This window comes from Pongo pygmaeus, chromosome 23 (assembly GCF_028885625.2).
Source record: "Pongo pygmaeus isolate AG05252 chromosome 23, NHGRI_mPonPyg2-v2.0_pri, whole genome shotgun sequence".
In the NCBI taxonomy this organism is placed as follows: domain Eukaryota; kingdom Metazoa; phylum Chordata; class Mammalia; order Primates; family Hominidae; genus Pongo; species Pongo pygmaeus.
Window position 1 is genome coordinate 36767716 of NC_085931.1, and position 12780 is coordinate 36780495.

The window sequence follows — 12780 nt, forward strand, 5'->3', positions numbered from 1 at the left end:
CTTTATTCTTTCTATCTATAGCTATTTATTCAATATTTACTGAATCCTTGCCATGTGTTAGGCACTGTGAAAAATGCTAAGTATATTGTGGTGATCAAAAGCACATCCCATTCCCACCTTCATGTACCTCACAGTTTAGTGGGCTGGGAAGACCTTATCATATGGTCACCCAGAGCAGAGGGGAGACTTGCAAACTGAGCCAAGAGTCCAGAAAGGAAGTGAACACAATTATGCAAATCCTGACCTAGGTTGGGAGTCAGGAAAGGCTTCCCAGAGTAGGTGTCATTTGGATGGAGATCTGAACAAAGAACAGGAGTCACTTAGATTGGAGTGGGACATTGGGGATTGGGGGTGCCTTCCAAGCAGAGGAAATAGCACATACAAAGGGCCTGTGATGGTGCATTGGAGAGACTGAAAGGAGGCCAGTGAGGACAATGTGGCACAAGACGAGGACAATGTGGCACAAGACAAGCTCAGCGAAACAAGAGGATCAGATCAGGGTCTTAGAGGCTGTTACGAGATTGGGTTTTATTTTATGGTTGAAGGGAATCAATTGGCAAGCTTTTCAGGGGCAAGAGCAGTTGGAGAGGACCAGCCAGCATGCCACCCCACACTGTCAGCTCCATAAAGGCAGGACTCTCCTCTGCCTTGTCCAGTGCTGTATTCAGAGCCAAGAAGAGTTTCTGCCCTGGAGGTGCTCAGTAAATCACTGTTGAATAAATGAAAGCTGACCTTGTCCAGGGGAAAGAACTCCAGCCTGGTAGATGGAGTGAAGATGAGAAGGAGTGGATGGATGGGCTTGGGAGATGATCAGGAGGCATGAGGGCAGCATGGGTGAAACAGAAGCTTTGGGGTGAAGCTGAGGGGTGTGATGTGGAATCCCCAGCAGATCTCCATATAATGACTGCATAATGGGGAGAACAGCTCCCTCCTTGCAATACACCTTCTAGAGGAGATCCAGGGTAAAATACCTGCCATGCTGTAAATGCATCTGACAGAGGTTGGATCTGAAGGGATTTCTGCTGGACAAAGAATAATGATAACAAAATAATTGATGATATCATCCACATGGTAACAATCACCACAAAAATAGCCTATGCCATTTTCTACACTTGCGAATCACACTTATTTTTGCCCCAAAGAGAGGTTAATCTGTTCAGTTACAAAGGCACTATATGCATATGCCCATAATAAATGATTTAAATAATAAAGACACAAGAAATAGAAAGTAAAGAGGTGCTTCTACCCTCTAGAATTCCTCTCTTCAGAGGTAATGAAGCTCAACAGTTGGTTCTATTTTTAAAAAAACCTTTACTCTCCACTGCTTAATTTAATCTCTGAGCAAACCCAATATGGAAAGGCTGAGTTGAGATTGTCAGTCCATTTTATGAATGCAGAGATTGAGGTGCAGAGAGGCTCCATAGCTTGCTAAGGCCAGGTTTCAGGTCTAGAACCTCAGTTAAATGACCCTCCGAGTAGCTCTCATCCCTTGGAATCTGGCCCTAGTGCCATGGCCAGCCCACTTCTGTCTGGGTTCTCAAGGATGTATAATAAAATGCTGGACAGTGGACCAAATCCAGGGGCTTATATAATTGGAGTGACTCAGCGAACATTGAAATGAAAGATGGTGAGGAGGATGTGAGAGGTAATTTTTGGGAAACAGCTATTATCATAGAAGCTCTGAGAGATGTAGACATCTGTGGGTGGGGAAAGTAGGGATTTTCAGGGGTGGTTTCCCAGCAAGGCTTGTGGTCTCAGGGTGATATATATACATTTTTTTTGTCTCACCAGTCTGCTGCTGACATTGGGCAGATCCAAGAACTGCAGCTGCAGCTGGAGGAAGCCAAGAAGGAGAAGCACAAGCTACAAGAACAAGTATGTTCTCAGAGCCATCCTATGGTTGTATTAGTCAGGGTTTTCTTAGAGGAACAGAACTAATAGGGTGTGTGTGTGTGTGTGTGTGTGTGTGTGTGTGTGTATGAGTTTATTGTTTATTTGTTTATTTATTTATTTTTGAGACAGAGTCTCACTCTGTCACCCCGACTGGAGTGAAGTGGCGCGATCTCGGCTCACTGCAACTTCTGCCTGCCAGGTTCAAGCGGTTCTCCTGCCTCAGCCTCCCGAGTAGCTGGGATTACAGGCACCCGCCACCATGCCTGGCTAATTTTTGTATTTTTAGTAGAGACGGGATTCTACCATGTTGGTTAGGCTGGTCTCGAACTCCTGACCTCAGGTGATCCGCCCTTCTCAGTCTCCCAAAGTGCTGGGATTATAGGTGTGAACCACCGGGCCCAGCTGGGAAATACATTAAGTAGTAACTTACATGACCACAAGGTCCCACAATAGGCCTTCTGCAAGCTAAGGAGCAAGGAGAGCCAGTCCGAGTCCCAAAACTGAAGAACTTGGAATTCAATGTTCGAGGGCAGGAAGCATCCAGCACGGGAGAAAGATGTAGGCTGGGAGGCTAAGGTCCATCTCTCTCCTTTTCACGTTTTTCTGCCTGCTTTATATTCGCTGAAAGCTGATTAGATGGTGCCCACCAGATTAAGGGTGGATCTGCCCTCCCCAGCCCACTGACTCAGATGTTAATCTCTTTTGGCAACAACCTCACAGACACACCCAGGATCAATACTTTGTATCCTTCAACGGAATCAAGTTGACACTCAGTATTAACCATCACAGGGAGGAAGAGAGGGATTCTCCCTGGGCGCTTACTTATACTTTGGCTCCTGGAAACTGTTTCCTTTATTCTTTTATTCATCAATTCATTCAAATACGCATTCAACTCCAGTTGTGTGCCAGGTGAATTGAGACCAGTCCTTAGAGAGACAGACACATGCACACACACTCACACTCATTTACTCTTGCCTGTGCTTGTGCTGAATCCAAGCATGCCCCATGCACTGAGACTCGGCCATTCATTGCAGAATTTTCTCTCTCTGAGAAATGGCTCCAAGAACAAAGAGATGGTCTGTGCGAGACAGGATCACGATCCTCTGCAAAATCTTCCTTTGAAGTCATGGTCCCTCCAAACATCTCTGGCTTTCCGTCATTACCTAGAGGGTTGCTATTATCCGTGAAATTTTCAAAGCTCTTCTAGAACCCTTGCATGGGCCTGCTTAAAGTGACTGTTGGAGTGACCAGGTCTCAAGCAATTTCCTGTGGGTGCTGAGTAACAACATGCACAACAAATGGAACAGCAGCAGTGGCCATTTGCTGGCTGCTTACTATGTGCCAGTCACTAACCTCCTCTAATTCTCACAAGAAAAATGAAGAAACTGAGGCTCAAGGAAAGGAACTGACTTTCCCAGACTCACACACCAGGCAGAAACCTGGCTCCCAAACCCACACTTGCTTGTATCTTTTGATGCCGTAGCTTGTTGCTCACAGACTAGCTTTGCTCCTTGATCAGAGCAGGGAAGGAGAGAAGGGAAGCACTGATTGAAAGTCTTGTTTTCAATTCTGAAGACATAAGAAGCATCACCTCCCAGCACCTGAGACCCAGAATCAGGGTCTGGTGTGAGGGTCCAATGAGGGTCCCAAGATTGACACCCGGCAATTCTTGCTTGTGCAGACATTTAACATGCAGCACACCTGAGTAGAGAAGGAGGTGTGAATAGCTCCTCCCACCCTCCCAGGCTGGGTCCTGCACATGTCTCTGTCCTGGTATCAGGGACAATAGGTGTCCAATAGACTTCTCTCTCGTACTTACAGCTGCAGGTGGCTCAGATGCGCATCGAGTACCTGGAGCAGTCCACTGTGGATCGAGCCATCGTCAGCAGGCAGGAGGCGGTCATCTGTGACCTGGAGAACAAGACAGAGTTCCAGAAGGTGCAGATTAAGAGATTTGAGGTTCGTAGTGATTCATAAATAGTGCTTGGGCCAAGAGCAGGGAGAGCTTTTGTGTAAGCTTCATCCATCCTTCTACTACTCATCTATCTACTCACATGCCTTTATCTAGATATACATTACTCATCCACTTCTCACCCAAGCTCTCTCCCTCCTTCCATCATAGCATCATCCCTCAAGCCACCTACCCATTTACCCATCCATCCTCACGTATGTCTCTCCATCTCCTTCCACCGTCATGGGTCCATTCATCCATACTCCCTTCCATTTGTTCTTCCTTTCACCTTTACTTTTTCCTCTCCTCCTCTATTATTTTTTCTTTAGCCCTCAACCCCTCTGTCTGCCCATTCTTTTATGCATTGATCCAGTTCTTCCTACCTCTGTCCACCTACTCAACCACTTACATGCCCAACACTCATTTTGAACAGAAATTTATTTTGTACCCAGTGTGGGCTAGGCCCTGTTTTAGGTGCACAGAAGACAGATGTATGACACAGATCTGCTTTCAGAAGCATATGTCTTTGTAAGCAATGTGGGTAAGATATGTACATAAATATCTGTAATATGGAGAGAGGGCTGTGATGTTTAGAGGATAGAGATCTTTTCAAGACTCAGGAATCAGGAAGGCTTCTGGGAGGAGGTGGCATTAATGCTGAACCTTGAAGGACAGGTAAGACTTGGATGGGCTGGGGTGAGGTTCAGTGATTACATTCACATTGCCCTTAAGCTGGGAACACAGGTGTTCACTTCTTCAGCTCTGTAGGCCAGTGACATGGGACTTTTACAGAAGACATCACCATTGTCAAAATCCTTTCACATCAGCCACTCCACTTGAGGTTTGATACAGTCCTGTGAGGCAGGTAGGATAAGCCTTATCTGATGAGAAGATGACCCCAGAGAGGTCAAGTGACTTGCTGAAGATAAAGCCAGGCAGTGCGTGGGATAAGGTAGATTGACACCTGACCTTCACTTCCTCCTGGTTACAGGTTCCAATTTCTCTGCAGCCAGCTGGCTTCACCACAGTAAGACAGTGTGTCTAGACAGTTGGGAAGCTGTATTCCTCATTCTGAAACATTTCCCCGTGATCTCTCTAGGAGCATCTGGTCTCCAATAAGGCTGCTATGGATGAAGAACAGAGAGAAATTCTTCTTTGCTTTGACCCTCAGTGGTTCCCAGAAATTGCTCAAGGGATCCCTCAAGGTCTGACTGTCTCTGCAGATCACCATGGAACTTTGATTTACTATATTTTAAATGATTAAATATGTAAAGTTGGGCTATATCACATGCCATTTTAAAACTTGGTTCTAGCATAGTGAAATGATAGCAGAGGAGAAAGGAAAATGAGTGTGGGAGAACTTCAAATGGAAAGATTCTATCTCCAAATTCAATTTTGCCCTCTGCCACCATGATTTGAATTTAGTAGAATCCTGGGTCTTTGAGGTATGAGATGGGGTACCTCAAAGACACAGTTTAAGAACTCCTTCCACTCTTCCTCCTGTTCTTGGAATTGTGGCTGAACTTCATTTGAGAGGTGAACTAAATAGGAAAGCATTTCTTTTAGGTTATTATTCGGTGTCTGATCTGCAGGCTGTTATCCCCACTGCCTGTGGCTGCAGAAAAAGGGCTCAGAGTCCTTAGCAGGGGCTTGAAATATTCATGTGGGTCCCGTCTTATGTAAACATAGAGTGTTTGCCCATCAGGATTGATTGGTTCTAGGCTTGTTGGCAAACTAATGAATTCTGCAGAACAGTCTTTGGGTTTCTTTTGTGTGGCACTCGTGATGGCCAAAGCACTTTTCTCTCTATTGTTTCATTGTGTCCTCAAGGATTCCCCACCCGCCCTGCCACCAGGAAAGGAAAAATGTCATAAAATAGTAGGGCTGAGGCTCGTGAGAGATTGTCTGAACACCCTCATTTTATAAATCTGGAAGCAAAAACACATGTGGGGGAAAGATTTTTGACCTCAGCAGAGTTCCCTGTTCCTTGCACCAGCCCCTCGAGATAAATAGGAGCTGCTAAAAAAAAAAATTAATAATCCCCAACCCTTATCTGGCACATCCTATGTGCCAGGCACCCAAGCCTTCTGCATACCAAGAAATTAGATTCTGACAGCGTCCCTGGGGCACAGGTACTATCATCATTCCTGTCTCTCAGAGGGGCTCAATAACCTGCCCAAAGTCACACAGCCAGGGAGAGGTAGAGGTGGGATTTGAACCCAGTGGGTCTTGGGGGCAAGGGTTCTCATAAATATGCTACACTGCCTCTCAGAATAGCAGTTATTTTATTTATTCATTTATTTTTTTGAGACAGGGTCTCTGTCACCCAGGCTGGAGTGCAGTGGCGTGATCTTGGCTCACTGCAACCTCCACCGCCCAGGTTCAAGCAATTCTCATGCCTCAGCCTCCCAAGTAGCAGGGATTACAGGCATGCACCACCACGCCCGGCTAATTTTTGTATTTTTTATAGAGAAGGGATTTCACCATGTTGGCCAGGCTGGTCTCTTAATTCCTGACCTCAGGTAATCCACCCGCCAAGGCCTCCCAAAGTGCTGGGATTACAGGCTTGAGCACTGCGCCCGACCATCATTTTTTGCATGTTGTTAATTCTTCATTTTTGTAGCAGACATCAGTATTCTTATCCTGATTATGAAAACACAGGAAACTCGGCAAAGGATTTATCTTCCTGAGGCTCCCTTGTTTCATACCCCTGGCCTCTAACTCCAAGGTGGGCATGTGTCTCTGCCCCTCCCAGGTCCTGGTGATCCGGCTTCGGGACAGCCTGATCAAGATGGGGGAGGAGCTTTCACAGGCGGCCACCTCCGAGTCCCAGCAGCGGGAGAGCAGCCAGTACTACCAGCGGCGCCTGGAGGAGCTGAAGGCCGACATGGAAGAGCTGGTGCAGCGGGAGGCGGAGGCCAGCCGGCGGTGTATGGAGCTGGTAAGTCCTGTCCCCATCATGGGCTCTTAGCGACTGAGGGTTTGCAATGGGGTAGACCCCTCTTTCTTAAGACTTCTGAATGGGAGACTCATGGGTTTGGGTCCTGGGCCTCCGGGGTGTGCTGGAAGCCAGGAGAAACAAGAAGGAGAGTGGGCTGAGACAACGCTGTCATTGGCTGCAAACCCTGGGGGTGGGCCCAAAGTGGACCAATGGCATTCACTGCTGCCGGATGGCCGCCAAGTTCATTTACATATCAGATCCCAGACTTTCTTTCCCTGCTCCATTCATTCCACTCCAATGGCAGGAAGGCCTCATACAAAAGAGGAAAAAACCGGTATTTATTAACAGCCTATCTTTCACCAGGTCTCAACATCCATAATATTCTATAATCCTCATGTCAGCCCTGTCAAGTCAGTCAGAATTATTGCCCCCGTTTCACAGATGAGGACAAACCGAGCCTTCCAGAAGGGGAGATGACTAGTCTAAGGCCACATCTAGTAAACATAGAGCTATTTCTGGGCTGTTAATAGCACAACAAAAATAAAAGATACAAATGATGATTCAAGCCACCATGTATGAAGTATTTGCTCCCTGCCAGGTTCTGAAGGAAGCATTTCTCATCTAAATCCTCATTTCAGAACTGTGAGGTAGGTGCTATCTTGATGTCCATTAAAAAGGTGGGGAAACTGATGCGTGGAGATATCAACTTGCCAAATTGAGGCTCCGAATGGTACATTTGCTTGCCCAGGGTCACACAGGAGTAAGAATTTGAACCCAAGTCTGCCTGACAATGTAGTCTTTGCTTTTAGTCACTAACTCATACTTTGTCTCCAGGATGGACCAAGGAACCTTTTTTTTTTTTTTTTTTTTTTTTTTTTCCTGGAGACAGAGTCTTGCACTATTCCCCAGGCTGGGGTGCAGTGGCGTGATCTCAGCTCACTGCAATCTCCATCTCCCAGGTTCAAGCGATTCTCGTGGCTCAGCTTCCTGAGTAGCTGGGACTACAGGCGTCAGCCACTATGTCCACCTAACTTTTTGTATTTTAGTAGAGACAGGGTTTCACTATGTGGCCCAGGCTGGTCTCAAACTCTTGAGCGCAGGCAATCTGCCCACCTTGGCTTCCCAAAGTGCCAGGATTACAAGTGTGAGCCACTGCGCCCGGCCCCAAGGAACATTTTAAAATTTATTTCCTGCCTAATGGGATGGTTTCTCCATCATTCAGTGTGTTGTTCTAAGTTTTCTGCACAGGTCACAGAGCATCTAAGAGTGTCTGTTCCACTTTTACTCCACGGGGCCAGATATCACTAAGGTTCCGGATTTCTGATTCTGTGAACTGGGGTGTATCTGGCACCACCATTGCCTACCATCACTCAGCCTTCTAGAGACAGCCCACAATATGCCAAGGCTTGGCCCAGAGGTCTCTAAATTACATTTGTTTTCTCCTTCCTGCCTTATCCACTCTGCTGTTGCGAGAGGTCTTACCAACTTGTTCTTGCAGCAAATATATTAATATGTCTCGGGCCACTGTCTCTCACAGCCGGTGTCATCCCCATCAGCTTTGCCCTTGACAAGCTGGCTGTCTGGCTCTTCTGTGAGGGGGCGGTAAGGCACCGCACAGAGACAGAGGTTCCCAGACAAAGTCCAGGCCTCCTGACTGGCAGTTTCTCCACGCCCATGGCCCTGGGAGAGAGAAAAGCTCTTTTCTCCAGTTGACAGGATAACTTCCTCATTAACCAGCCCCGTTTCTCATGCAGCTGAGCACCCCTCCTGCAAGCTCTGGCTGGGAGGAGAGAACATCCCCAGCCTTTCTCCTCTGATGTCTTCTTTAACTAGCCAGGCACTCAGGCATTCTGGCCAGATCAAATAGTGATTTTCTTCCTCTCTGTCCCTTGATCTCTTTTTCTCTGTCTCTTCTCTCCTTCCACCTTTTCTCTCTTTCCTCTCCCTGTCCCCATTCCTGGGGCCATATTCGATCTTGAAAGGCCCTGAAATACTGAAAAGATCATAGCATAGTTCCCACATATGAATCAAAACGGACACAACACAAAACCTTAAAGAGCTTGCATGCATGCTGAAATTAGACCTGCATCTGTCTCCAGTTTCTGATGGCAAGATTCTGGATAAATTTATCAAAGCTGAACTTTTCTCTTTAGTTTGGTGAGTGTGGTTGAAAGGAGTGTTCATTTCCTAGGATTGCCATAGCAAATTATCACAAGGTGCATAGCTTAAAACAACAGAATTCATTCTCTTATAGTTCTGGAGGCCTCAAGTCTGAAATCAAGGTGTGAGCAGGGCTACACTCCCTCTGAAGGCTCTGGAAGAGCATCCTTCCTTGCCTCTTCCAGCTTCTCATGGCTTCAGGTGCTCCTTGGTTTGTGGCTGCCCCAGTGATGGCTTTCTTCTCTGTGTATGTGTGTCCCAAATATCCCTCTGCCTTTTTCTTATAAGGACAACTGTAATTGGATTCAGGGCTCACTCTAAATCCACGTTGATCTCACCTTAAGATCCTCACCTTAATCATATCTACAAACCCTTTTGCTTTTTTTTTTTTTTTTTTGAAACAGAGTCTTGCTTTGTCTCCCAGGCTGGAGTGCAGTGGCACAATCTCAGCTCACTGCAACCTCTGCCTCCTGGGTTCAATCACTTCTCCTGCCTCAGCATCCCAAGTAGCTGAGACTACAGATGCGCGCCACCATGCCCAGCTAATTTTTGTATTTTTAGTAGAGGCGGGGTTTCACCATGTTGGCCAAGCTAGTCTCGAACCCCTGACCTCAGGTGATCCACCCGCCTTGGCCTCCCAAAGTGTTGGAATTACAGGCATGAGCCACCGCGCCTGGCCTACAAACCCTTTTTCTAAATGAGATCACAATCACAAGTCCCAGGTGGACTTGCCTTTTGGGAGGCAACCCTCCAACCCACTACAGAAGAGGAAGGCACATTTCTGTTTGGTTGGTATTCTGAAGTTATCCAGTACATCCCGTCGTTTCCTTAATGCTTCTGTGGAAGGACAAAGCTTCACGAATAAGGTCAGGCCAGCAGCCTCTTCCAAATACTGGATGTCCCAAAACTCACCAACCTATTTGCTCTCAAATATTTCCTTTGCCTTTGAGGTCTGGGAAATTTCCACTGGGAGAAGGGAGGAATCATACTTTCTTGTATCACTCATTTATTCATTCAACAAATACCTATTCAACACCAGCTATGAGCATGGCACAGAGATAGGCACTGGTGAGGAAAGGCAAGGAATCATAAGGTCCTTGCTGTGTAGAAGTTACACAGTGTGCCCAAAACAGGGCTCAGTGGGAGAGTTAAGTCCTCACTGTCATTGAAAGTCTAGTCTTGCTGCTGAGGCCCCTTCTATAGGTGTGGCATCCTGGTACTCTCCCTGGCTTCTGAAGACAGATCATCCCATCTGTTCATGTCTATGCCACCAACTTGCCTTCCCTCATCCCATTTCTATAAGACAAGGGACAGCTTCTTTGTGCCATACATTCTCTCTAAACTACACTAAAATCCTGCAAGGCAGCCAGACCTTTGCTTCTTTCCTTCATGCGATATGTATCCATAGTTTTCTCTGTGGGTCAAGCCCTGTGCTGGATGCTGGATACCCAGTGAGGAACGGCACACACCTTTGCCCCCCAGGAGCTCATACATGGAAATATATAACTGCATGAGAAAATACAACTAAGGCCATTCCTAGTGTACTTCGTACAAATATGGAGTTTCCTCCATAATGAGAGCTCAGAGCCTTCACAGGCAAAACAAGGGGGCATGCACTGTGATTTGAGGGATTTTAGAAGGCCAGTTGGCACCAAATCTCTCTCCCATGCCCACTGTCACCACCCCAAGTCCATTTCTTTGGGCAAAGTATTGCCTTCTCCATCTTCCTTTTTTTTTTTTTTTTTTTTTTTTTTTTTTAATTGAGACAGGGTCTTAGTCACCCAGGCTGGAGTGCAGTGGCACAGTCATAGCTCATTGCAGCCTCCAGCTCCTGGGCATAAGCGATCCTCCTGCCTCAGCCTCCAGAGTAGCTGAGACTACAAGTGCATACCATTGTGCCTGGCTAATTTTTCAATTTTTTTAGATAGAAGTGGGGTCTCACTACTTTGACCAGGCTGGTCTTGGACTGCTGGCCTCAAGCCATCCTCCAGCCCCAGCCTCCCAAAGTGCTAGGATTATAAGCATGTCACCGCTCCTGGCCTGTCTTCATTTTTAGAATTCAAATCCTCCCTGGGAGGGAGTCCAAGCATTCATTTATTCATTCCATCAACAAACGTTTATTGAGTTCTATGTTCAAGCCCTTTGCAGAAGTTGTCTTCTTTAGCACTTAAAGTCAACCTCAGCAAGTGGAGAACATGGAGGGGCCAGGGTGTGAGGTTGTCCAGGGCTGCAGGGTCAGGAAGGGCAGAGCTGGGATTGGTGTCCCACATGTCCAATGCTAAAGCTCTCACCAGGTCACCCTGCTGCCCTTTCAACCCAACCTTGCTGAAAAATGGCTCTGCTGTGGAGACCAAAAAAAAGGATCCAGTGCTCTGGGCCCTGGTGAGCAGCGGGAAGGATGTTGATGGATCTCCTCTCCACATTCCTTTCCACCTGTCCCCAGCCTGTACTATTTGTCACTGTTGGTGTTGGTTTAAAGGACTGTGAGTTGTTGCATGTGAATGATTTATACCCCCAGCTGACTCTCCGGCACATCCAGATCAGGATCAATTACCCCTCTGGTGGAACTTTGCTTCCCAGAAAAAAGAAAAATGAGGTTTTCCCATTAATTTTAGTAAATGTACTATTCCTGGAGACTCCAGGAGCCATTATGGAGAAAATAATATTCTGGCTCAAAATCATTCCAGTCCCTTTGTCATTAGAGTGATGAAGCAACTCGTTTGTGGATATATATATCCTGTTGTTTCTCAGTAGTTACAGGGCCCAGGGGAACCACCCTGGGCCCAGGACTGGGTAATCAAGGGGTGCCTGAGGAAGCTGGAAGTCCTGATGCTGACGGGAAGGCCTGACTTCGGCCTACCAGGTGCACCTATTTCGGAGGCTGCACCTGTTGGGTTTTACCCTTCATCACCTTGGCCTGATTCTCCGGTTTTGACTTTCCCCTGATCCAGGTATCCTTTTCACAAGTTCCCCAGGTCTTGAAAAACTTGCATGGTGCTTCTGCTTACTCTTCCTGCATCCACCCCGTGACCTGAGGTAGAAATTGCAGCAACCTGTCTCCCTCTCGCTCACATAGCTTAATGGTCAGACCTGTTGATTTTACCCTATCATTTTTCAAATTCACCCCTCCTGACCCGTTTTTGCTCACCCTGTCTTTATTTAAGCATCATCCCCTCCAGTCTGGGCTTCTATAGTGACTTCTCACTTGTCTCCCCACTTTCCCTTCAGTCTTGCTCCACCCTGCAGGAGATCCTTCAAGAAGGAGCATAGCTTACTGTGTTATTTCTCTGCTAAGAAATCTTTTATGGGGCCGGATGTGTTGGCTCATGCCTTATAATCCTAGCATTTTGGGAGGATGAGTGGGAGGATCACTTCAGGCCTGGAGTTCAAGACCAGCCTGGGCAACATAGCAAGACCCCATCTCTATGAAAGAGAAAGAGAGAAAGAAAGAGGAAAGAAGGGAAAGGAAGGAATTAAGGAAGGAAGGAAGCAGCAAAGAAGAATTTGCTAGGTCTGCTGGCATGTACCTGTAGACCCACCTACTCAGGAGGCTGAGGTGGAAAATCGCTTGAGCCCAGGAGTTCAAGATTACAGTGAACTATGGTTGTACCCCTGCACTCCAGCCTGGGTGACAGAGCTAGCCTCCGTCTAAAAAAAAAAAAAAAAGAAAACAAAAAAAGACTTTGCATGGGTCATGAGTCTCCACTGCCTTCAGAACAAAGTTCAAACTGCTTCCTATCGCCTACAAGAAATCTAACCTCTCTAGATTTTTCCACCTCTGGTTGTCTGACTCTCATCCTTTTACCTGTTCTACTTAAGCATAAAGGCAGATGTC

The 12780-nt window shown here is 46.8% G+C and overlaps 1 protein-coding gene across 5 annotated transcripts in view; it reads left to right on the forward strand.

The window, feature by feature from the left end:
* The window catches only part of MYO18B (myosin XVIIIB), a 318984-nt gene that overhangs the window by 209253 nt on the left and 96951 nt on the right, over window positions 1–12780 (forward strand). For all 5 annotated transcript variants that reach the window (XM_054469702.2, XM_054469701.2, XM_054469703.2 and 2 more), the window contains 3 exons: window positions 1792–1875; window positions 3715–3852; window positions 6600–6785. In XM_054469702.2, coding sequence (XP_054325677.2) covers window positions 1792–1875; window positions 3715–3852; window positions 6600–6785 — 408 coding nt within the window. The remainder of the gene's footprint in view (window positions 1–1791; window positions 1876–3714; window positions 3853–6599; window positions 6786–12780) is intronic.